Below are 26040 nucleotides of genomic sequence, written 5' to 3' on the forward strand. Positions count from 1 at the left end.
CTTTCTTTGCGTAAACATTTGGGCGTTGTTATGCAAATCTTCCCACACAGTGATGTAGATTTGTGGAGACATGAGGCGTTTCAGGAAGGAGTGGACAATTCTTAACTTTTATAAAGAATATCTTTTTGGGTTTGAGACTTTAGTCTTTGCAACTTTACAAACAGCTTGTAACACTCCAAAGAGAAAGGAAAACTTGATACCGCATCATATGACCCCTTTAAGAATGCATTCCTAAAGCATTCATAGAATATGTTAAGTAATAAGTCTTTAAGTACTAAAAGTACACAGAAGTGAATTCAATCACACAGTCTATCAAAAACAAGAGCTCAAGATAAAACGTTGCATCCCTTCTGAGCACTTGGCAACGTAAATTGTTTATCAGACACTAATGCAGGCGTTTAATCCAATTTGCATTCATATTATTCATATTAGTTACCGGGTATCTCCATCCGAGGGGAATTACTTCTTTAGTGGCCCTCTGAGAGTCCAATATAACTTCATGCATAATATTGGTATCTTTATATTTCTCATTTGAGAAGCCAATTGGTTGCTCTCACAAGTGATTGGTGAAGTCATTTGGAAAGGCTTCAGTTGGACAAGCACACACACACACACACACACACACACACGGGATATGGAGCCCGTCATAGACTAGCAGTCACCAAATTAATCCGCAGACTGCATTGCATCTTTGTGCCTGTTGAATCTGTCAGGGTCTGGATGCAAATGTGCAAGTTCAAACTGTTCTCTGTGTGTTTACTGAGTAGACTATTAGACTGGTAACAGTGTTATTTTAGTATCATTGAGATACTATTATAGGTTTATTATTATTATTATTATTATTATTATTGTTTATTTTATTGTTAATATTTTTATTTTTGTTTTTTTTAGATATATTGTGAGAAACTTTGCATTATTAACCAGCTGGCATAAAACTTTATTTTTTTTTTTTTTTTTTTTATTTTATTTGACCTTAATTTTTTTTTTATTTTTATTATTTTTTTTATTATTTTATTAACCAGCTTTTTTTTATTTTTATTTATTTTTAGTTAACATTATTATTATTACTTATTTTTCTTATGATTTTAATTTTATTAGAATGAATTTAGTTTTAGTGCACTATAATGGCCCTGGCAAGCAACGCCTTTAATTAAACGTGAAATGTTGAAGTAGAAAGACTGAAATAGTATGTTCTTATAAAATGTACTCCAATAGTTTAGTTTTATTTACAACGTTGAAAAATCATTTCTATAGTGTATCTGACTTACCAAACACCACTAATAGATGGTCTGTGATATTTGTCATATTTTCTAACAAAGGCAGATTTTCCCCACATATCTCTTTACCTCAATGGCTTCTGAATGAAGGTTTTAAACAATAGACCGGAGATGACTTCACCCAGACAATAGTGTGACCGGGGTATAAAATACAATGTTTACAGACAAAATCCATACTTTCGAGACACTGAGAAATGTGGGGTTGCCAGAGGTAAACACACAAATGAGCCGAAGACAATGAGACGCTTTTGACAGTAAACTGTAGGTTGCATACAAAGAGACAGGGGTCAAGTTGAAATTGTCCATCACCCAGACAAGCAGAACTCATTTGGATGCAAACGAGTGCCTACAATATTCAAATATTCAATATATATTCAGAGCTTGGGTGAGCGCTGGCCTCCCCCCACAGAAACGCTTCATGGCCGTGTTTAGCGCAGTAGCAGTTCAAAGTGCAGATACTGTATGTGTGTGTGTGTTCATTTGTGTGATTTCAGATTTCTGTTTACTGTCCTTTTATTAACTAAAATAAAGAAACAGCAGTGTCAAACTCAGGAAAACATAGACTGTGAAAGCTGTGAAAGTATAAAATAGTGCCAAATATGGGTCCGCTGCATCACAACTGTGACAGAGCAATTATTTAGCAGTGTTCCCTCGCACATGTGTGACAAACAGTGCAGGCTATTATGTGACTCGTGGAATCACATGACATGAGCAAGTTTCTCAGTGAAACTGCACCTGTCACAAAAACGTCAAGACATCGGGATTTTCTTCCTCATATTTTCATTTTAGTGACTTCATGTGAGGAATGTTCCACATGCACACCTGGAGGAAATTATTTCTGATGCTAAATCTTCCACTTAGGTGAGTTAAGGAAATTAATGAATTATGAATTATATATTTTTAATCAATATAATGGGCACTTTTATGAGACTATCACTCTGATAATGTTCGTAATACATCGTAACATGTTACCTCAATACTGGCCATAATGCCTAAAAATGTTGTCTAGGTAGGCAGCTAGGCGCTAAAGGCCATTTTATCAATGATTGAGGCTGTAAACTGTCTTTGAACACTTGGCAGTCACACACAGGAATGCCCTGATAAATCCAGACCGTCCCGATCCGAACCCATCCGCCCCAGCACAGAGCCACTGGAGCGTCACCCATAAGTCACAGCACATCAGACACCTTCTACTTCCTAAACACATCACAGCCACCTGATGCCAGCCATCATCTTCAGCCCAGGATCAATTGAAATCCTGTGTCATTGGAAACTCTGTACGGATGAGCTAATGAAATAAACACAATTGGATAGCAGAGAGTGTGGGTCAGAACAGAGTAAGTGCCTATTTACCTGAATGAGAGGCTGGTATAATGTATTGGAGTGGATATCACATTAACCTGCCAAAGCCTTTTTAAATGGGGTCCAGGGCTTAAACTGATTTATCTATTGGCTCCCCCAGGGGCACTTTAGAGAGTGCAGCCCATCCAGCCGAGCCATCAATCTAGTCCTGCACAGCCCATATCATTACTGTGCCGCACACACACGTCCACACTAACAGGTGTGTGTCTGAGCAAACGCACCCATAAAATACTGCTCCACAAATGCATATTGTTTGTGCTGAAGAAATAAAAAAACAAAATGCAACAAAGCCAAAAAAAAAAATGGCACATTATAATACCGCATTATTGAGGTATTATTGTTACAGAGGTCACTTCTGAAGATTTAATGGTGGGATCCATCAGGGGTTTGATTGGATTGGATTGTCAAGAGTGGGCTATACTTAGCAGAAGGGAGTGTAGTTGTTGGCGGGGAGGGTTGAGAAATAAGGAGGATTCATGACGTCATTCAGAAATGAAAGGGATTCTGTTATCATGTACTCTCCCTGCTGTTATTACAAATATATATGACTTCTGCTGTGATATATATCATTCTGCGATGATATTTTGAGAAATGTCTCAGTGCTGTTGTTGTTGTTGTGTTTTACATTTTGGTAATAGATTTTTTTACACCAATATTTTGGAATAATGAGCACAATAGTTGTTATCTTTTTTTGTTTGTTTTTTTTTAATTCAATGCTGTGACTTTTTTGTTCATACAGCAGAAGGCAGTGGCATTCAGTGTTAGTTGACTCCCAATGTTCTTCATAATATCAAAAAGTGCATGCAGGTTTGGAACGACATGAGGGCGAGTAAATTATAGAGTTTTCATTGTTTTGGTGGAAATGATTAGAGAGGCAGACCAAGTTATTACATTCTGGTAAGAGATTTTGATGCAGACATTTGGAAGAATGTGCACAAAAATGTTGGTTTGCAATTCTATCTTGTTTGTGGCAAAGAAATTACACTCAGATTTATTTATTTGTTTGTCTGTTTGTTTGTTTGTTCCCATAAAACAGAGTTCAATGGTTGGTTCTTTTGTGTTCTGCAAAGCAAAAAAAAAAAGATTTAGAATGACTTGAGGTGAGTAAATAATAAAAATTTCATTTTTGGATCGGAGTTATTAGAGCCACATAGCTTTATGTCATTTTAGCAATAGATTTTGATACAAACATGTGAAAGGATGTGCACATTATATTCAAAATAAGATCAGAAAAGTGTTTTGGATTTTTTTTTTAATCAATCACTCAATCAATCAATCAATCAAGATATCCAAGATATGTAAACTATGTAAACACAATCCAGTCTTAAAGATTTATTTCCAGTGGGTTACTAAAATGTTATTTAAAAAAAAGAAAGAAAGAAAGGCACTATAGAAAGGCAATAACTAGGCATAATTTTGATTTAATTGCCTGGAAAGAACTAAAGTGTATAGGAATCCAGTCATAAATAATATTTTTGGTTTGCAGTCCTGTCTTGTTAGTAGCCTACAAATTACAAATGCACCTTCATTTATTTATTTATTTTTCTTATTCTAAACTAAGCTTTTTACTAGGACAAGTCAAGTCAAGTCACCTTTATTTATATAGCGCTTTAAACAAAAAAGATTTCGTCAAAGCAACTGAACAAAATTAATTAGGAAAACAGTGTGTCAATAATGCAAAAACATTCGGTGAACTTCCAGTTGTCTCTGAGAAATCTTGATATGACAGCAGCTGTAAAACCAGCACTTATCTAAGAGAAAATAATAATTTGCATACATTTAATGAAAGAAATATAGACCTTATCATATGTTTCATATGTGAGAAGAAAAACATCTGTAACGAACAAAATGTGTAAGGGAAGCCGAGCAGCGCATGATTAGAGATAACATTTACACAAAGAACAAAGACTGCATGTGAGAGTGAGACTCTACTGTACACATATAGCAGAACAAAGAGACTGAGAAAAATACACTCAAGCATGCAGGAATACTAATCACAGAAGTAAACACACAATATAAGTCATCTATTAAATACACTCATTTGTTTAAAGCATTAAATTACATTTTGGTGAAGTGATCCGTCCGAAGTTGGATTGATGTAATTCTCAGATCCAGAATAATATAAGCATTTTGATTCCATAATGTTTGTGTTGACAAAATTGAGGCCTCAGTGGTTGATTGATTTATTTGTGTTGAAATAGGCTGAATTTTAAGTTGTTTTCCCTGAATATCTCGATCTTGCGCATGACAGTTGCGGTCAGAGCTGGGGGTGGAGCATTACGCAAGTTACATAATCAGATTACTTTTTTCATTTAACTAGTAAAGTAATGCATTACTTTTAAATTTACAAAAAAATATCTATGTTACTTTTTTCAAATATGTAAAACCTGCGTCATATTCCTCATGCGATTTGTTTGAGCTGCGCCTTCTACTGTACAGATGTGAATTTACATTTGCTTCAGCCTGAAGCGTATTCATTTCACTTTCGGTGTAAAAAGCGCTTTCACATTTGTAAAAGAAGAGCGTTTTTTTTTTTCCTTTTTTTTTTTTTAAACAAACAAGCAAGCCCTGCCCAGATTTAAAAAGTAACTCAAAAGTAACGTAACACATTAATTTCCACAAAAAAGTAACTAAGTAATGTAATTTTCTTAATTACGTAAGTTACTTTTTTTAGGGAGTAACGCAATATTGTAATGCATTCCTTTTAAAAGTAACTTTCCACAACACTGATTGCGGTCACCGCTGACTTTCATTGAATGGAAAAAAGCAGCTTGGACATTCTGCTAAACGTTTCTTTTTGTATTCCACAGAAGAAACAAGAAAAGTTATATTGGTTTTGAAAGACATGGCGTGATGAACTGTTCTGGTCTCCACTCACCTCTTCGGGTTGGGTGACCACCACGGCTGGCATCCCTTCCTCTGGTTCATATTCACACATTCTCTGTGTCCTGAACGTCTCATCATCTTGCTTTAGATCCTCCTGATCAGACCTCTTGTCCTCCAGGATCTGTTCAGGTTCTGGTTCTTGGAGTCTCTCAGTGGGATCCAGCCCCTGACCCTGAGTTTGACTGGCCGTGGACTCCTCTGTGAAGGCCTGGGCTGGTTTTGGTGTGGTGGTGGTCTTGACATCTGGCTCTAGTCCCTCTTGAATTAGATATTTTAACCCCTCACAAATGTGCTGGCCTGATCCTGAAGTGTGCGATGAAGATGGGATGAACTCATGAGCCAAAAAATCAGACTCCTGAAAGCAAAAAACAGAACATGTTTATAGTACATTTTCAGATATGTCAATTCATTGAAATTTTTAATCAAAAAAATTACATGAGATGATAATTAAATGTCAATATGCTTTATTTTCATATCATAAATCACTAGGCAATAGGTTACATCAGTGAAAGTGATTAAAAGTCAGATCAGAAAGAGCACTAATTACCAAAGTTATTGAAAATGAAGTATTAAAAATTTTATTAATACATTGTATAAGCAAATTATTTTTTGTAATTTACATTTATACCATTTATTAATGGTTTTTACCATTTCAATTGAACATTTTCATGGCATAATATTTTATAAATGCAGCTGTTAGATGTTTATTTATTAATCATAAAACATTAAATATCTTATTTATTGTTTTAAAGTGTCAGGTCCATCTCTTAAAACAATGGCACGCTACATGTTCAATATGCTGTTCTATTACTTTCTGAAAGCAAAAAAATTCAATATTCTTTAGAAAAAGAACGTCTCGGTGACATATGGTAACCCTTTTTCCCTGAAGGAGGGAACTGAGACGTCACGTCGGTGACCGACAAACGATCTAATTTGAGTGTAAACTAAACGAGCGAATGCACATTGACATGCAGTTATTGCATCCAGCTACAGCTGATCATGGCGTGAGTATAAGAAGGCAGCAGGTGCAATGCATACCAGGTTTTCACTAAGGAGCCAAGCCAGTGACCCTTGGTACAGCAGCCGTGGCGACGGGACGTGACGTCTACATATCCTCCTTCAGGGAATGAAGGTTACCATACATAACCGAGACATTCCCTTTCAGTCTGTTACTTTCGACGCCACGTTGGTGACCAAAATTGGGATTCCCTACCAAAGCACCATGGATGCTGCCCCTTCCAGTGCCCTGTGCCCCTTTTTGGTGTAAGCCGGGGCTCACAACAAGAAGTTCCACTCAACATTGTCAAAGCAATACCCACTCAGTGACATTGGATAACACTGGGATAACACTGGAAAACATACCCATTGCACTTGGAACAAGGACGCTGTGGAAGCTCCATCCTTCCTGAAGGAGGTCTCGGGAGCAAATACGCATATGAACATCCATTTAGGTGCATAGGAAAAATTGGAGGTGATTGTAACCCTCTTGGAAATGGCAGAAGTCTGCCGGGGAAACACGGGCTATGAGGCTATATTGTAGACTTTACACATATGGGATCCACTTAGGTCTCACATATGGACCCCAGCCTTCTACCAGTTCTCAAGGATACAGCGAGTGAAGGCTTGGCGCCGGACGCTCCGCTATGTCTGGTTGCCGAGGGGACAGAGGAGCTCAACAGGGTCTACAATATGGACTCTCTGGAGAGGTTTTAGCAAGCCGACACTAACCGGGGCCTCTCAGTGCCACTACCCATTTGAGGTGAGAACACAGGAAGATACCGGCTCCACACGAAGGCTATAGAATCTAGTGAATGTGTTGGGGGTTGCCCAGCCCACAGCTCTACAAATATCTGTCAGCGAGGCGCCACGGGCCAGCGCCCTGGAGGATGCAACACTTCTAGTTGAGTGAGCTCGCAACCTGAACAAGCAGGGCACACCCTGTGCCTGATAAGCCAGGGTGATGGCATCCACAATCCAGTGGGCCATCCTCTGCTTAGAGACGGCATTTCCCTTCAGCTGGTCTGAGGTCCTAAAGCTTTGTGTCAGGCCTCCGTAGCATCTGAGGGCTCAGATGGGACAAAGCAAAGCTAGGGCTGGGTCTGCCTCCTCCGAGGGCAGTGCTTGCAGGTTCACCACCTGATCCCTGAAGGGAGTAGTGGGAACCTTGGGCACATAGCCAGGCCGGGGACTCAGGATTACCTGGGAGTCAGCCAGCCCAAACTCTAGGCATGAATCATCGACCGAAAATGCGTGCAGGTCCACTACCCTCTTGATGGAGGCCAGTGCAAGCAGGAGCAGAGTTTTCAATGAAAGAAACTTTAGTTTGACTGAGTGCAAAGGCTCAAATGGGCCCTGCTGTAGTGATTTAAGCACTAGAGACAAGTCCCAAGAGGGTATGGTGGGGGGCCAGGAAGGATTCAACCTCCTGGACCTTCTAAGGAACCTGATGACCAGGTCATGCTTACCCACCAACTTCCCTTCTAGGGGGTCATGGTATGCAGCAATCGCAGCAACCTGGACTTTGAGGGTGGAGGGAGACAGCCTTCGCTCCAGCCCTTGCTGCAAAAAGAAAAGCACGACCCTGAACAGGGATCTCCGGGGGTCTTCTCGATGAGAAGAACACCACTCGACAAACAGGTTCCACTTCAAGGTGTAAGCGTGTCTCGTAGACGGTGCTCTCGCCGAAGTGATGGTGTCCACTACTTCTTGGGGTAGGTCAACTAGAACCTCCGCGTCCCATCCAGGCACCAGAAATTAAGTTTCCAGAGGTCTGGATGTGGGTGCCACAGGGTGCCCCGTCTCTGAGTCAGTAGATCCTTCCTCAGAGGAATCTGCCAGGGAAGGGCAAGGAGCACTAGTTCGAGGAACCAGGTCCTAGTGGGCCAATACGGCGCCAAAAGCAGGACCTGCTCCTCGTGCTCCCTGACCTTGCACAGCATCTGTGTGAGAAGGCTCACTGGGAAAAACGCATACTTGTGCAGACCCTGCGGCCAGCTGTGTGTCAGTGCATCCATGCCGAGTGTTCCCTCAGTCAGAGAGTAGAACAACTAGCAGTGAGAGGTCTCTGGAGTGGCAAACAGGTCTACCTAAGCGGCTCTGAAACGTCTCCAAATCAGCTGAACCGTGAGGCGATGGAGTCGCCACTCTCCCGGAAGTGTAGCTCGAGACAGCTTGTCGGCCGTACGGTTGAGCAGGCCCAGAATGTGAATGGCTCGAAATGACCTCAGAGCCTTCCGACTCCAAAGGAGGAGCGCAGACCACCTTACCGGTTCATGTACGCAACGGTCACTGTGTTGTCCATTCGGACCAGCATGTGCTTGCCTGGTAAGCGCCCTTTGAGACAGTCCAAGGCAAGGTGTGCTGCTAACAACTCTAGGCAATTGATATGCCAGTGCAGATGGGGGCCTGTCCATACCCCAACACTGCATGCCCGTTGTACGTGGCCCCCCAGCCAGCGGTGGAGGTATCCATGTAGACCACAGCATGCCTGGAGACCTGTTCCAGGGGCACTCCTGCCCGAAGAAACGTAAGATCTGACCTCGGGGTGAAGGTTTGGCAACAGGCCAGTGTGACTTGGACCCGGTGAGTGCCGCGCTTCCACACCCACCTCGGGACTCGGCCATGAAGCCAGTGCTGAGGTTTCCACTCTGAACTTACCTTTTCGGTGGCCTGGGAAAGAATACCATCTCTGGAACCGATTCAGGCATTGCCTGGTCCACAGCTCCGAGAAGGTCATCTTCCCACAGTTGTAACATGAGTCATCCATGAAAGCCACCTCAGCGTGCTTAATGCCCAGACACCAGAGGCATCGATCATGACCATCATCCAGAAATGCATAGGTGAAACGGCATCCTTATAAGAACGATCCATCGTCTTTATAAAGAAGCACATTTGAAGCTCTTTTAGAGAAATAGGCTCTTTTAGGGAAATGCTCTTTTAGTGCTGAGGCGCACAGGGGAATTGACCTCTTGCAGCACAACAGGGGGTAGTGCAGCCTGAAGTGCGCAACTCGCTCAACACAGAACGACCACAGCTGAAGCATCGTACCACCAACACCAGAAGCTTCCAAGAGCGCATTGAACTTGTAGCTAACTTGAAGACACTGGATGGAGCAGAACAATGTTGTTGCTCGGCTCCAAAGTGAAAAGCTGGCATGCATTGTACCTGCTGCCTTCTCATACTCATGCTGTAATCAGCTGCAGCTGGCTATAATAATTATATGCCAATGTGCATTGGCTTGTTTAGTTTACACTCAAAGTAGACTGGTCTAGCGAAGTGATATCCCAACTCGTCGGTCACCGATGTGACATCGAGAGTGACCAACTTAAAGGGAACTATTAAATATGCTATATTATCAAACATAAAGTTTTTAGTTTTAAACACAGTTACAATATGTATTTATAAATGGTGAAAATTAATTTATAAAATTACCATAAGCATGATGTGTATCCTATAATAATAAAATAAAAAAGAAATAATAATAATAATAAAAACATTTTATAAAATCTTGACATTAGACATCAATATTTACAAACCAACATTTGGTACCAAACTGTCTAGGCTCTCCTGAGTGATAGCTAAATTTAATCTAAATATGCAACCCTGTCACCCATTCTGGCATATTTATTGCTCAAGTCACACCGAACCATCATTAAACAAACATTACCACACTAACTTCCTCTTATCTTCAGCATAAGTGCATCATGTGCCATTTTTTGTGCTAATCTAAAACTGGTTGACAAGCACAAATACCCTTTAGCTGAGGAATAACATTTCACTCAACGCTGGCATGATTACTCTTCATTAGGCTGTAATGTGACAGTTTGACAAGTGCAGTGGCTATTTTAGTCACCTGCTGATGTGTGTACACGGCCCAATGGAGATGAGACCTCTCTGCAAGTGGCCATTAAGCACAGTTCATCTGTCAGACTTCAGTCCATACTCAACCTCCACTACACTTCATTTGGAAAGAGAAATCCCAGTGGGCTTTGTGTCATTTATAGCAGCGCTCATGTTCATTAAGACCTCAGCGGTGGCCATGTATATTTCAGTGCTACACTTTGTGTCGAGGCTTGTAACGATTTTCTTTTTTCAGTAAAAAGTGCATCACATTTTTATTTGCATATCCAAACAAAAGCCTCATCCAAACTGTTTTAGTTTTTTCCTATAATGCCAGAAAGCAGAAATCAATCAGACTAGTGGTAAAGCTTCCTTTAATAAGACCTCACATTAAAAAATCCCAGTTTTCCACATGTCGCAGCTGTTCTTGCCTCCATGTCCACTGGCATGTCATTTCTTTCATTAGACAAGAATGTCTCAGTAAAATGTCCCCCCATTCAAGCCGGTTTAAACAGTCAGCTCCAATAGGTATTCATTACACAAGGATTGGTAACTGGCAAGGAATTGTTTTCCTATAAATAATGGTCGGATGTGTAATCCAAGCCGTTTGCAATTAATTAAGAAACACTGTGTGCATGTGGCCACTTGTACTTCGGCTCTCTCTGGACAATGGCTGATTCGTCTTGGACTGCAGAAATTTTAAAGCATTTGATGTTTCCGAATATTTGAGCAATGAAGTCATTCCACTGTTAAACTTTACAGCAATCTAATTAAGCTGAAGGTTCGGTATTGCGACAACAGGCTTTAGTTTGAAGTCTAGCTGAATGAAATGTAGACTAAACATTACTTTGAGTGGCTTTATTTTGATTATAGAAGAAAAACAAAATGAAAGTTGAAAAATGTGCTTCTGTAAACATAAAAAAAATCTTATAGCATCAAAAAAAAAAAAAAAGTAAAACACAAAAACCCAAAACAACACACACACACAAATCATAAAACAGCAAAACAAAACAAAACACACACAAAACCAAAAACCTTATAAAACAGTAATACAAAACTTAAAACAAATCAACAACAAAACAAAACAAAAAACACACAACAACAAAACAACCCCAAAACAAAACCCAAAACAAAGCACAACACAACAACGAAATAAAATACGCAACACCCCCCCCCCCCCAAAAAAAGTAAAACACACAAAAACAAAACAAAAATAAAAACACAACAATACAAAACCCAATACAAATCAACAACAAAACACACAACAAAAAAAACACGAAACAAAAAACAACTAAACAAAACCCCAAAACCAAACACCTCACATAAAAACAAAAGTAAAACAAATTTCTGAAATGTTTCAAATCCCAAAAACAAACCAAGAACAAAACAAAACATACAAACAAAAAATCTAGTAACTTTTTGCACAATGCTCAAAAGGAGACAAGGAATTACTGATATTCATCTGCATAGAAAAGTAGTCCCATTGCAAGATCAATTTAACTTCACATTTTTAAATGGAAGAATTATTAATAATAATAATAATAATAATAATAATAATAATAAATAGCTGCACATTTCTGCTTTAAAACTGAATGCCTTGCCCCATAGACTCCCATTGTAAGTGCACCCTGTGCTTGTTTTTACAAACTAGGGTACAAGTAATGGACAGTATGTCACAGACATCCACAGAGCTCGATTTGTGCTAAGCCCGGGTCATTCCTTTAAGCACAGAACACATTTTAGCTAAAAACAACTTCATTAATGTTCTGTAAAGTTTATTATAACAGCAGGCAACAAACAGAGAAATCAGACCCGTTGTTATATGACAAGCCTCTGAAGAAATGTGCCACAATGTTCACCCTGCAGCTGCTGCGACACTTTAGCTAATCCACTTGTGTCCATTTCCATCTACTGACATGTGATATACACAACAGAGTCTGAATACTACGAGGCTCAAAGCCACAGGATCCACCTGGGGTCAAAACACAGCATGGGACAAGGCTTCACTGAGCAAGGAGTGGCAAAAGGACACCAAAGAGGAAATGACACAAATTCACAAACAAGAGCTACCTTACAGGATAAACATAAAACTGCAGGTCAAAGAGAAACAAGCAGGCCAGGACTAATCTTTGCTAGTATTAAAACTCAGTTAAGCTGAGGAATTCCCTGAAGACTGGAGAAAGGAATTCTGTATAAACAAGCAATTGGTAAACAGGGATATAAATAACACGATCGAGTGATGTTTGGTTAAAACGGGCACCAATTACTCCAGTGACTGCAAGGACAGGTTTACTCACATCACAGCTGTTATCACTTCTTTTTTAGCTTAACTGTAGATTTATCATTGTGTTAGGACAAACATTTTTACTGAGCGTAGAAAGCACTAAATTTACCCACATTCCTGAGAGAAATGTAAGCGAGCAAACAGTTCAAATACAACCGACTGAATCCGTCTTTATGAGCAAAGCAACCACATAATGAAGTCATATCACCATAAAACTGACTGTGATGCATCAAATCTGATAGCGTTTTGTGGAAAGAGAACATTATTCATGCACCATTATCGTCAATCAATGCTCATTTAGCCGTTGGAGTTATTGACTCTTTCTAAATAAAAGTATAATCTTCCGAGACAAACGATTACACACTGTAAAAAGTGAAAATGTGCAGCTATTTCCACCTGATCTGTTCTGTTGGTTTAACGCAAAGTAGAAAAGGTGATTCTGTCAAATTAAATATTATTTTGGAATTAGCTAATAAACTACATAAAGCATATTTTGAAATTTCTTGACCTTTTTACAGTGTAAAATATTGTTTACTTTGAGGAAATTATGGTACTTAAAGTTTTCAAAATCATGATTCTCTGTGTTTTATATATATATATATATATATATATATATATATATATATATATATATATATATATATATACTTAAAGTTTTCAAAATCATGATTCTCTGTGTTTTATGAAATGAATTATGAGAGGTTTATCAGCTATTGAAAGGGATTGGCACTGCTCTTGGACCAAAACAAACTTTAGACATGAGTTGGGGTGTTGGAAAGAGAGGCTTGTTGAGTTATTCAACAGTGTAAGTTTGCATATAACATATTGCACACTAGTGCATACTTGGCATCCTTCATTGAATGCAAAAACAAGTTTATTATCACTTTTTGTGTCTATTGAGCTTAACAACTACCTTTTCCTTGACTGAAAATGCAGGTCCTTCTTGATCCATGAAACCAGCATCTAGATTAAAAACACAAATCAATGTACTTATTACAATGCTCAAGAAAACAAATCAGGCCTCAACAAATAAAACTGTATAATAAACGCATCTAAATATATATAAAAAATAAAAAATAAAAAAAAATGTTTGTCAACAGGTGTCTCGACAAAATGTGAAGATCTACATTGGCAAGACTTTTCATGAAGCCTGTAACTAACGCATTTATAATGTCTTACACACACTAATCATTTGTTCTCATGAATAATTTCATCCACAGATATAATGCATTAGAATACTATAGATATAAAAGAGTAATGCATCAACACACCGTTTCAAACATTATATCAAATGATATTGCCTAAGTGCAAGCACATTATATCTGTTACTGGGTTAAAGGTCTATATATATGCTTTATATATAGACTTCAGATACACTTCTCGCATAGAGTCATGCTGCATTAAGCAAGCACTTAGGTCTATTAATAGAGCTCGCAAATGAGATTAGTCACCTCTCTGCGTGTTTAAATTGTTCAAGGAATTCGAGCGATACTTTTATGTTTTGTTAAGAGATATGCCTAGATAAATAGTTTAGACGAGCATCTTTAACCGACACGCTCAGGTAGGTGCTCGCATCGCCTATAAAGAGTTTCTATACGGGCACCTGCTCCCTTTACCTGAACCAGGTTGTGTGTCGCGTCGCTCGTGCGTTGTGTGGGTATCATGTGTTCCTCCATCTGCAGTCGAGAGGTCGTAACATTCCCGCTCTGCTCGAGTCTGATTCGCGGAAGTCATGTTAATAGTGCAGGGATTCCTGAGCGCGCGTCAGAGCCGCGGATCTCGGCGCTCAGAGGATTAACTCACCTGCGTCCTCCAGAGACGCGACGCAACAAAAACGCAACGCTCCATTCATAAGCAACAAAGCGGCACAGGCGCGCTATACAGTGCACTCTCCTTCGAATATATTTAAAAGAAGGGCACAGAACTCCATAAAATAAACTTTTATATTCAGTGCAGTATGGCGCGTGGATCCCTCCAGTGCTCAATAGATGTGCAATGCATATTCAGAAGGAATGTGACTTCTAGACGCATTACTGATTTTATTTATATTTTCTCTCAATTCAGTAGCCTACACTAAACATAGGCTTGACTGGGATAATCGTAAAATAATCTAAAATAGCAATAAAGCATCCGTTTGAAACAACTTGTAACAATCAAATATAAATTAGTATAACAGGCTAAATATAGGCTATTATGGAACATAAATAATCAGTATTAAAAGCGCGCATGTGGGCGTTCACACGGGAGAAATTCTCGCGCCTAAAAACAGTCCGACTCAACAAATTGGAACACAACAGATTTGAGGCCGTTTAAAAAATAAATGTGAGCAGTCGTACAGGACTATTTCAAAAACCGTTCAAAACTACAAGTACACGAGCAGACTTGGGTCTCTAGACCGAATTTAAAGGGTGAATTTTATGGCAAATGCTAACAACAGCATGTGTCGCAACTGTCAACTGGCAAACACTACAAAGTCTATCGCATATTAATTAGGCTAGATGATTTTAAAAAAAAATGACTGAAGGTCCACTACTGTTTTTAACTGGACACTACATCTTAAAAATCCAGCGCTCGTTGTAAGAGATGTTGAAAAAAAATATGCATTGAACATTTAAAAAAATACGGAACGCAATAACGCGTCGTGTGTAAACGGCTCTTATGTCAAGACCAAATGAAGAGGATAACTTGTGAAAAAAGAACGTGTGTGTGTGTGTGTGTGTGTGTGTGTGTGAGAGAGAGAGAGAGAGAGAGAGAGAGAGAGAGAGAGAGAGAGAGAGATGGAAAACTCAGCTTGAGCTCTTCTTTCACTCTCCTTGAGGAAGCGCGCGGAACTCTTCTACCCAATTTACTGACGACACCGGTCATGCGAGCGACCTCGTTTAATTTCCTAATATCGGGAGTTGATCAGCTTTGAATCTTTGATTTCTCCTTCGATGGCACCCAGGATGAGTGCGCTGACTCTCGGGCTCGTGAGGAGACTGTAGCAGTAGTCTGGTCATGGCGTTTCCTCAAGGATACTTGTACCAGTCGTCTCTGTCTCTGTACTCGTGTCCTCCGTACGGCTCCAGCGCGATCACCGGACCGCGGACGGATGACCTGGGACGGTCCTCTAGCGGATCTGCTTTCGCCCCGTACGCGTCCACAGCCTTCACAAACACCACAGCCTTCAACTCACTCCAGTACAGTCCCGAATCCACAGCCCCCTTCACTTCCTATGGGGTGAGTTTCATTCATAATAAAGCCCAAGGTTTATTTATTCTTGAGCGGTCTGGAGGTTTATTTTGATTATTATATTATGACATCATGATTGTCAGCATGCCAGTGCCCACAGTTGGAACTTTGCATTATTATCATCGCTATTAGTACTTTCTTTTTCTGTAGGCTATTGCGCTACAAAATCTAGTGTTTTCTTTAAGCATAAGCGAATAGTTTTAAGAACTATCATTTGCCAAATATGAAACACTTGTCAAAATATATAAATTACATTTGTGTTAAGCACTTTGACTAAGCTTAGCGATAACACAAATTATCAAGAAACGTAGTGAACATAACCCTTTAAAATATAGAAAACGAATAGTGTTCCGTAATCACGGAATTTGCATTCTATTCTTCAGAATATTAATTGTTTTATTACTTACGCTTAGGCTACTTAAAATTTGTGTGTGGTGAGCTTTCATATAAACTTCAGATACATCAGATCAATATAAACTGAATCTTTTGACTCTGATTCAAGTTTATTATTATGCCATTATTATAATATAGCCTACAGTTAATAACGAAATATTCCAGAAGCACCCTGTGGAAACGGTTAAGAAAAATCAACAGATCCTCATGGAAAACAGATAGTCTGCTCTGCTTTTCCCCCTAAATTGTAATCTTTATTAATTCATTGCCCAGGGCTCCCCATATGACCCTTCTCCAGGCATGACTGGCTCTATAAGCTATCACCCGTACGCGGGTCCCCTGGGCCCGTACCCGTTTGGAGACCCCGCTTACCGGAAGAACGCCACACGAGATGCCACCGCCACCCTGAAGGCCTGGCTCAGCGAACACCGGAAAAACCCTTACCCCACGAAAGGAGAGAAAATCATGCTGGCCATCATCACCAAGATGACCCTCACCCAGGTGTCCACCTGGTTCGCCAACGCCCGCAGAAGACTGAAAAAAGATAATAAAATGACTTGGACGCCACGGAACCGGAGCGAGGATGAAGATGAGGAGGACAGCATTGATTTAGAGAAAAATGATGAGGACGACGAGCCACTCAAAACGACCGAAACAACACAGACGACCAAAGATTTAGGTGCTCATTCTTTCCCTTTGTTATGTCACGTATGCGCGTGGTTGCATTGATATTATATTTCTTATTTTGTATTAACATTTTTATTTTAAATAAATATATTATGTTTGAACAAATGTTGATTACAAATAACGTATCAGATGGCAAAAGGGTGAAATGTTTTGTAGTTTAACCATCAAGTACCTAATGCAATAGCTTTATGGCACACAACATATTATTTTCAACAACAACAACAACAATAATAATAATAGCTTAAGGAGTCATGAATATTAATAAGCTTCCAAATGGTCTAGATCCTGTTCATGAAAAAAAAAAAGTATAAAAATGATTTTTTAAACAAACAAATAATTAAATAATGACCTTGCCACCCCGTCATGAGGGTCTATAGAGGTCCTCTCTAATATGTCACATGATAACAAAATATCCCCAGTGTGTTGGTTACACCAAATTGACTAATTTAGAGGACACACGTTTAATAACAAAACATCGACAATATTTTAAAAGAGAAGGAGGAAAATAATTTGCAGCCTTTTAACTAGACTTTTTTTTCCCCTGACAAGTTTTACAAACAAGTTCTTTAACCTCTCACATTTATTCTAGCTATTGTCTTTTTTGATAGATTTAGAGAAAAGGAGCGTAATTGTTACGCAGTATCTAGCCTATTTATATAGCCTATTTATAATATAGAATCTTTTTTGCTAATTTACAAATATTCTAGACCTATATTCCATGCTATTTGTCCGTTTCTAACACTAATAAGCCTGTTATCATTTGATCGCAGTTGTCGATGACTGCACAGAAAGCCGCACGGAAGATCCGGACGCGACGGATAATGTCATCATCGACGCTGGAGAAGAAGAGGAGCATCGGATAGAGTCCCCGGTGCCCACGACCTCCTCTCCCCGAGACGAGCTGAGCGAAACCGAGAAGCCCCTCCGTGAGAGCTGCGAACCCACATCTGTCATTCATTCCGCAAACCCGACCCCCAAACCAAAACTCTGGTCTCTGGCCGAAATCGCTACGTCGGATAAGAGGAGTGACGAAGCGTCGCAGTCATCAGGGGCGTTATCGCCCGCCGGGTCACCAGCGCAGTGCCCCTTTCCCCCAAGACACTTATACTACACATCTCCTTTCTACGCGGGCTTCACGAACTATGGCGCGTTCGGAAACCTGCACGGTTCGAACCCGGCGCATCTGAGCGGAATTAATCAGACTGTGTTACACAGAGCGAGAGACAGCAGACTGACTCTGGAGATGTGCAAAGAACTCACCTTCGAGCACAAGAGGCCGAATGTTTAGTGATGCTATTCATTATCTCTTTATTGAAATGTAGAAGGAGTGGCAAATGAAAAGCGTTCTTTCTGAACTTTTTTTTTTTTTCATAGGCCTATATTTAAAAAAGAACATACTTTTCTTAACATATCTATCATTTATTGTGAGATATTTGTGCAAGAGGCCAAAGCACTAATTTAAAACTTTTTTGTAATTCCTATCAGCTGTTAAAATTATTTCAATTGTCCTTGTTTTAACGGATCTTCACTCATATTTATCATCTGTGCCATTTTTGCTGTCTACTTGGACAATTTTAGATTTTCAAGCAAATTTGGCAATGCATATTCTAGAATCAGTGTGGGTAGTAAATTATGTACATGTTAAACCTAAAAAAAAGAAAAAAGAAAAAAAAAACTTAAATCACACCCATTTTATTAAGAAATGTTGAAATAGATATGTAAGAGTTGAGAGTTTAATATGCTTTAAGAGGAACTATATTAGGGTTGGCATCAGGTCCAGTGTCATGAAATTCGTTCCCTGGTCTGAAGACATCAGTCAAGAAAATTTAGAATCTGCAATGTTATTGAAATTCTTTACATGTATTTTAACCCATTATGGATTATTCTATCATCTGTTCTTTGCAGAATGGTGTGCAGTGCCTTCCTGATTTGCTCACAACTGTGCTACACCTACATGGACTCAAAGAAAACGCTCAATAACTGTAACACTCGCCTCCTGGGCATAATACGGTGGATAAATTGTAAATTTAAATAGCACAAGTCAACATTTATTGCAGGGGGATTATGGGACAGTACTCTTAAGTGGAGGAGATATTAAATTTATGGTCCATAAAGCATCTTCTCATGAAATGTGTGTCGCTTTTTTCCTGTGATGCGGAAACAGCGAGGGGCTAAAAATGTTCAAAGAGCATTTTAAAAGGTATTAAACGTGTAAATTCAAAATTTAGTAAACTCTTTGCAAGAAAGACAGGATTACCACAGATTCCTCATTTCTGCTCGAATAGCGGAGTCCGACATCAACAAACATCAGAGAAACGACTCAGGCCCCGTGGCTTACAGGGCTAATACAACATTTTTGTACACAAAACCATGAAAAGAGGCTGCAAGGACTTGAAAAGCTCTCTAATCCCTCCAGTAAATTCTAAGTTCGGGTATATATTTATACTCGGCGCAATGCTATTTCACAATTCACTGAATTCAAAGCTTTGTAACAGAAGAAGCTCCGGCGAAACTATCCAAACTATCCAATCATCTTGTGACCAATGTCACATTCAGCGCAGTCATTTTATCTTTTTATTGCTTTACAAGGGGGTTTGGGGGCTGCTAGAGATGAGTTTTCGTTCTGTCTCTTTTTTAGACGTGTAAACAAAATATCACTAGTAATTGCTGTAAAATGGGTTCTGAATGCAGCTGATACATTCGTTCCAAAATATCTTTTTTTCTAGTTCTGCTGTTGCCAGCTGTAAAATATGCTTTAATGTATAAATGTTTAACCTCTTATAAAGAGACGACCTATTGCTTTCTGTAATTTAAATGATATTTCATATTATATATATTAGTTCCTTATTTTTCAAATGTCAAGGTTTCAAAATGTGATACTACATTAGGGACAATTAAATCAAATGACTTCACAGCTAGTTTGTAGATAAAAATGACACATTCTTATTTCTTTTCGACTTTAATAGTAAAATAGTAAGATGAATTGATGAATTGATTAAAATTTTTTGTTTTTTGTATTTTGTCTTTTTTTATGTTTTATTTTTCAGTTTGTGGACAGTTCATATAGAGCGAGAGAAAACCCGTGAAAAGCTCACACGCTCTTCATTCCACATCCTAATCAATATAGGTGGGCCGTTTTTGAAGCATGCATGCTTTTGCTCTTAACTAAAGGCTATGCAAGGCTTTTAAAAGCATTGATTTGGAGCAGATCGATGGGGTCTGAGAGAGTGTTTTCCTGCATAGTGAGAAGGCACTAACAGGCCGCTGATGAACCAAACAGCAGAAGCCAAATTATGGGTCATTGAGAGCCGGGCTGTTCACATTGCCAAAATTGTCAAATCAGTTGTTCCTTTTGTACATAAACAATTTTGGCATGACACTATTAAAGATTAAGCTTGCATAATTAGATTTTGGATGCTGAAGAACCATTCTGGGTTCAACAATGAACATTTTTTAGCAAACAGTTATGCACATTTGAATAATTCAAAGAACATTTTCTTTTTTCCCTTTTGTGCATGGATGTTCAAGGTTCTTCTTGGAACTACAGATTCCAGTAAAGAACCTTTATTTTTAAGAGTGTATCACGTTATTCAATGTAAAATCTGGGTTCCATATCAAAAACACGGATCTTCCGATTTAAGGGTGAATTATTTGTGCAGTTATTATTCATTCTCCTAACAAGCGCGCCATCCAGTGTATTATTGTATTACACACCGACAGTCCTCCAGGCCTTTGGCAAATAGATTTCATTTAGGGTTCAAAACGGCCAAAGACGCTGATGGCTCAATTTACTTAATAATAGATGGGAGGTAGTCTCTAAAATAATATTGACTTGAACACTCCTGCATGCTGAGCAGGCTCAGGCGGGCATTAAGAGAGGAGGCGTTTGAAACAGACAGCTGTGCTACAGCCTCAGGGCTCCTCTTTAATTGAAAGGATCATTAGGAGCCTCGGCGTCCCTTAGCAACTACAGTCCTCGCCGCACAAATAACTCGCATCACTCGCCACAAACGAAACACAAGCCCGCTGTCGTCGCACGCCACATTCAATAAGAGCGCCTGACGCACGGATAATTGTGTGCTGACGGATGATTGGCTAATTAAGACATGCCACCTCGCATTGTCTTTGGATGCCAAGGCTTGTTTGGTTATTTACATGAAAGACTGTGAATAATTTAGCACACCTGGAGACAGAAAACAATACGCCTTGTTTATTGTAATGGGAAGGAATAACAATTCTGATGATTTGTGAAGTGAATTGAGCTAAGCATTATAATGCTCTGTGTCCAGCAGGTTAAAAAACTGAAATACAATTAGAATTGCCTACAATAGTATGAAAGGCGTGATAGGCTTTTTAGACATAAATGTAAACAATAATCTGAAAAATTAACTAATAAACTGTAATAGATAAGTTTAAAGATGCAAACCATGTGATCCACCCTCATAAAATTGTGACAAACTGCCCCGATCTGAGATTGATGAAAAATACTCAATCTTTTCTCTTGTATAGTTCAGCCTTTCTGTTGAAAATCTACCTTGCTTTAATGTATCCAAGTGTTTTTATTGTATTCACTTCTTTACCCAGCAGCTATTATAAAAATACCATGTTGGAATTTTATGATATGATGATGTTTGGAGGACAAAACTGACTAAATGTACTCTAATTTATGCACGTATGAACTAGGTGTTTACAAACTCACAACAGAAAAACCAGCGTAATTGGAGTTTTTGCCTTTTTGACAACATCCCATTGTGAGACAACTAGCCCCAGTCTATTCTACTCGTAATCAGCTCATGTGTTCTTTTCTGTCTGATTGCATTATTTCATGTAGGTGCAGGTATATTCCTTAAACAGCGCTGAGCTGAAATCACATTAATATAAAGTGCACGAAAAGTGCATCCGAGATCCGATTAGCGTGCATCTTAACATCGCGAGGAACGTGCTGACTTTGTAAACCAATGCATTCATCTCATCTGTTAGAGCATTTAGTTAAGCTGAAGGAAAGAGAATGTTATCCGGAAAGCCGGAACAAAGTTTGAAAGGCAGCGCTCGCAGGTTTAATATCGCTATATCACAAGCACTCCCGCATTACATCTGTAAAGCAACGCATACAGCAAGAAAAATTGACAGAGTGTCTCTGTATTCACAAGGGTTGAGTTATCATATTAAAAATACATTTATTCTAAGTCAATTTTTGAGATTGTTTGGCAGTGCTGGAAACAATAACATCATGGAGGACTCCATATTCCTGCCAGCACCCTGGGGTAGCACTATATTTCTTTTTGATGTGATTAAAACACAATGATGAATATGGTTTGCTTTGTAGTTGAATAATGGCTCGGAAAGCGAGACTGCGCTAGTGAATGGATTCCTTCATCTGAAATGGAAAGGCACAAATATATGATTACATTTTGATCTATTCTGAAAGCGCTTTAGGTGATTTGCTGTAAATACTGCGGATAAAAGTTTTACATATATTTGAGGTTGCAGGTATTACCAGCAGCGGCTCATCCATTTTAATATCAGCCCAGCTGTTTTTATTATAACAATTTTTCTTTTTTACTTATAGGCAGATGAATTCAATTCTCCAAACATCTCGATTCAAGTTATAGTCACATAGGGAGACTACTTGGCAAACAGGCAGGAAACCGCCATGAATTAATAATCAAAAAGCTTTTGGTTGCCAAGCTTGTGGCAACTTTGCCAGATACCACATGCATGAAAACACAGGAATTGCAGAAAGGAGCACTGTCACCTCTACCCTTATGAACCTAGATGGAAAACAAGGATCTGGCAACCTCAAAGACTGGCTTTGCATGGAGGACCCTGCGTGAGAGAAAGGTCTCCTAAAGAAACCTGAATATAGGAATTAGATTCATTTATGTTTTATATGGAAATTTATGAGTAAATATGTGTAGATAAAACATATATGTCATGTAAAACTGAAAATATGACATTTGAGAACAGTGAGAAGGTCTTGAATTCATGGCAGCATTCATTGGCCAAGGCCCGCCCATGAGGCCGTTTGACTGACATGTCAAACAACCAATAACAGTTCGTTTCGGTCATCGTCACGTTTCGGGGCGTGGAAATGTCATGATAATAACAGACCGGTGTGTAAAACTCTCAGACATATTTTAAAGATTCTATGCCGCGAACTATACATTTTTCACATACTGATAAGCACTCGTCATCACAGTTGTAAACACTACGGCTTTCTTCTTTCATAAGGGGGTTTGGCGCCACGGTATCTTTGTTTCCTGGTGGAACTTTAAAGAATGTGACACAGACGTCTACCAGAAATCTTGTATAATTCAACCAATCCGACGATGACTTCGAAACTCCTGAAGTGTTTCCACTTTTGTGTGCCGTAGGCATCAGACGTTCAGCCACCAGCATTTTGCCAACCAAAAACATTCAGCCGTAAAGGTGTACAAAAAGAAGAATTGGTGGTTTCTGACAAAATCGTTGACTGAACTAATAAGCTCTTCTCCGATGACGCGTTTTGACGCTTACCAGTGTCTATTTCATTCACACTTAAGCTACAGCAAGTAAATATGTCAGCAGTGTGGATGCACTCCACCATGGACAAAACAGATGCTATAGAGTAGCAATATAGAAGATTTTTTTTTTTTCCAACTAAAATATATAGAGTGGCGGCTCATTGCCAAAGAACTTTACTATGCCTGGTTTATCACCTTTGAGCATGACACCCTGAATTTAAGTTTTATTTACCCTAATTAATTTTTAATTTTTGGCCAAATTAACACTTTTGTTTTTGGTGTTTCGGTAAAAAAAAAAAAAAAAACCTTTGGTGCATCACTGTTCATCTCTATTTTGTAACTGCTCCACATAGAACTCTTAAACATTCTTAAGTAATGTTTTCTTGTCTGTTTGTGTGTAGGATAATATTTCGGCCTGTTGGCTGTTGTTGTGGTAGGCGTCTGTGGGCATGTCTGCGACTATCTCCTGCTGAGAGAAGCTGGAGGACCAACAGCTGTCAGGATCTGTTCTTTGCCAGCCAGCCCTCCTACAATTCCATCTCGGAGTCATTTTTCACCCTAATAATCCATCTCAACTGCCCCTAATCTGTACCAAATGCATCCTAGTGTCCTGATGTGTCACCTCCAGCAATCCACAAACTAAATGCGGATTCAACCTGCAGTGAACATTTTCGGTGTTGGTTGGCGACATCACATCACAAACATACCTCCTATGATGCCCCTCCATCGAACGCTCTCCAGGATCTGGCAGTGACATATGTTATCACACCACTGTTTTTCCAGTAACCTGCTACTCGCTCATACACCAGAGATCTTGCCCTGCAGTCGCCTGAGCCACTGAGAAGATGCCGACATGTACTATAAATAAAACATTATAAAATAAAGTGTAACCAATGATAATAGGGACTTTTAAGTGTTGTATTAACCTCATTGTCATGTGTAGCTTGAAGCTAATTGTAGCTATAATTTTTGTTACCTGTATACGATTATATTTCATGATGCAGTTTATCAAAAGAAATAGCATACGTTCATAAGAAATTGTTAAAAAGATTTTTTATTATAGTAATGCAATGTACATCGGGATCAGAGGGATGAAGGCAAGCCATGTAATGCCACAACTTACAAATTGGTGTTCAGATCATCTTTTCTTCGCACAAAATCAATTTAATGGCAATATTTCCACCAGCTAAATGCAAGCTTTTTCATATTCCAAGCTTTCCTGCTGCTCCACTGACTTCATGTGTTCAAGGGTTCGTGGAAATTATGAATATTAATCTAGTAATTATTGGATTATTGGACTTCAAATCAATAGGGGTTAAGGCATCTAAATTAACTAAGTACTGTAACTAGCTGTTTTATGGATGGTAACTATTGGTAATTAGTTATACTATTAGTTGCTGCACAAAGTATTGAAATATTATTACTTGTAACTAGCTACTGCATAACACTGATCAGGAGATGTATTTAAAACTGCTACCTGCAATGTCATCTAAGAGCGTGAAGAAATTCAGACTTTGGCAGTTTACCATCTTCTTGAGTGGCAACTGATCACAACCTATTATACATTTGGCTTCCAACTGATTCCATCTGCATTGCTTGTGGACACCTGCCACGGGACGGACAGTTCGCAGCTCTTCCCTTTTATTCCGCTTTTCACATCTGTCTGTTTTAAAAAATTTAAAGTGACAGCAAGAGCGTGTGGGTGTTACCTAGTAACAGCTCCCTCGACTCCTGGTATTTACATCTAAAAAGTGAATCCTTGATGAGATGAGGAATATCAAAGACAACCAAAGAAGTGTGGAGTTTTTAATAATGTACCACCTGTTCTAAGCAGAGTCGTCAGTATGTCATGGGAGTTTTTAAAGCTTATAAATTCAGAATGAGGCGAGGCAGACATCTATCATCATGAATATGCGGCTGCACTGTTCAAACCATCATGGTTTTAGGCCAAGGAAATTTAAGACATTTCTTGAGTCCATCTGAAAGGCAGGCCTTTGAGAAATAATGATAGGTCACCGTTTGTGTATGCATCTGCGTCTTTTCAATTTAAGTCCCTCTTTTGTGTATTGTGTGTTGTACCTTCTAACCCTTGGCATTTTGAGCATCTAGCTGTGCCATGTTGCTAGTCTGTCAATGGGGGTGGTGAATATACCACCCTCTTCTACTGAAGATCACACAGTAGGTACCAAGTGCCATGGGCAGCAACGAGGGGGTCCACTATAAGGTACATGGCATTTGTGATTTTTGCTACTCGCTGATGCTGGCTTCCCTGCTGATAGCTGCACCTTCTGCTGAACAGTACACCATTATATCAAGGATGTTTAGAGAGTTTACAAGATAAGATAAAGAGAGAAAGAAGCATCTACTGCACATAAAACAAAGAACTGTACGTATGCGGATTAATTATCAAGTCTGAAAACTACAACAAATATCCCCATACTCGAGATGTCCTAGATTAGAAACAATGACCAATGCTATGCCTCTCTGGGCTCAATTAGTTTTGTCTGATGGGTTGATCTGTCCGGCAGTTCAGATGCAAATAGACCAGAGCAGACAAGCCCAGACCCGGCACAGGTGT

At 39.3% G+C, this 26040-nt stretch overlaps 2 protein-coding genes across 8 annotated transcripts in view; one reads left to right on the forward strand and one right to left on the reverse strand.

The window, feature by feature from the left end:
- LOC109055275 (ankyrin repeat domain-containing protein 1) overlaps positions 1-26040 on the reverse strand; it is an 86539-nt gene that overhangs the window by 53527 nt on the left and 6972 nt on the right. For 6 of the 7 annotated variants that reach the window (XM_042753618.1, XM_042753617.1, XM_042753615.1 and 3 more), the window contains exons 1-3: positions 14265-15439; positions 13562-13611; positions 5518-5880 (exon numbers count right to left, since the gene is read on the reverse strand). In XM_042753618.1, the coding sequence (XP_042609552.1) occupies positions 5518-5880; positions 13562-13611; positions 14265-14382 (531 nt within the window). In that variant the 5' untranslated portion in view covers positions 14383-15439. Of the gene's footprint in view, positions 1-5517; positions 5881-13561; positions 13612-14264; positions 15440-26040 lie in introns of those variants that run through there. The other variant, XM_042753616.1, reaches the window with a different exon arrangement.
- LOC109055243 (iroquois-class homeodomain protein IRX-5-like) lies at positions 15456-18616 on the forward strand. Its single transcript, XM_019072476.2, has 3 exons — positions 15456-15867; positions 16546-16951; positions 17730-18616. Exons 1-3 carry the CDS (start codon positions 15646-15648, stop codon positions 18245-18247), a joined length of 1146 nt encoding a protein of 381 aa, XP_018928021.1. The 5' UTR covers positions 15456-15645; the 3' UTR covers positions 18248-18616.

The sequence above is a fragment of the Cyprinus carpio genome, chromosome B25 (genome assembly GCF_018340385.1).
Source record: "Cyprinus carpio isolate SPL01 chromosome B25, ASM1834038v1, whole genome shotgun sequence".
Taxonomy (NCBI): Eukaryota; Metazoa; Chordata; class Actinopteri; order Cypriniformes; family Cyprinidae; genus Cyprinus; species Cyprinus carpio.

Bases quoted from the DNA above. Each gene is read 5' to 3' on its own strand.
- LOC109055243 (XM_019072476.2), top strand. From the start codon at position 15,646: ATGGCGTTTCCTCAAGGATACTTGTACCAGTCGTCTCTGTCTCTGTAC. The intron at 15,868-16,545 runs GTGAGTTTCATT...TTCATTGCCCAG, and splicing joins CCCCCTTCACTTCCTATGGG to GGCTCCCCATATGACCCTTC. The intron at 16,952-17,729 runs GTGCTCATTCTT...ATTTGATCGCAG, and splicing joins ACAGACGACCAAAGATTTAG to TTGTCGATGACTGCACAGAA.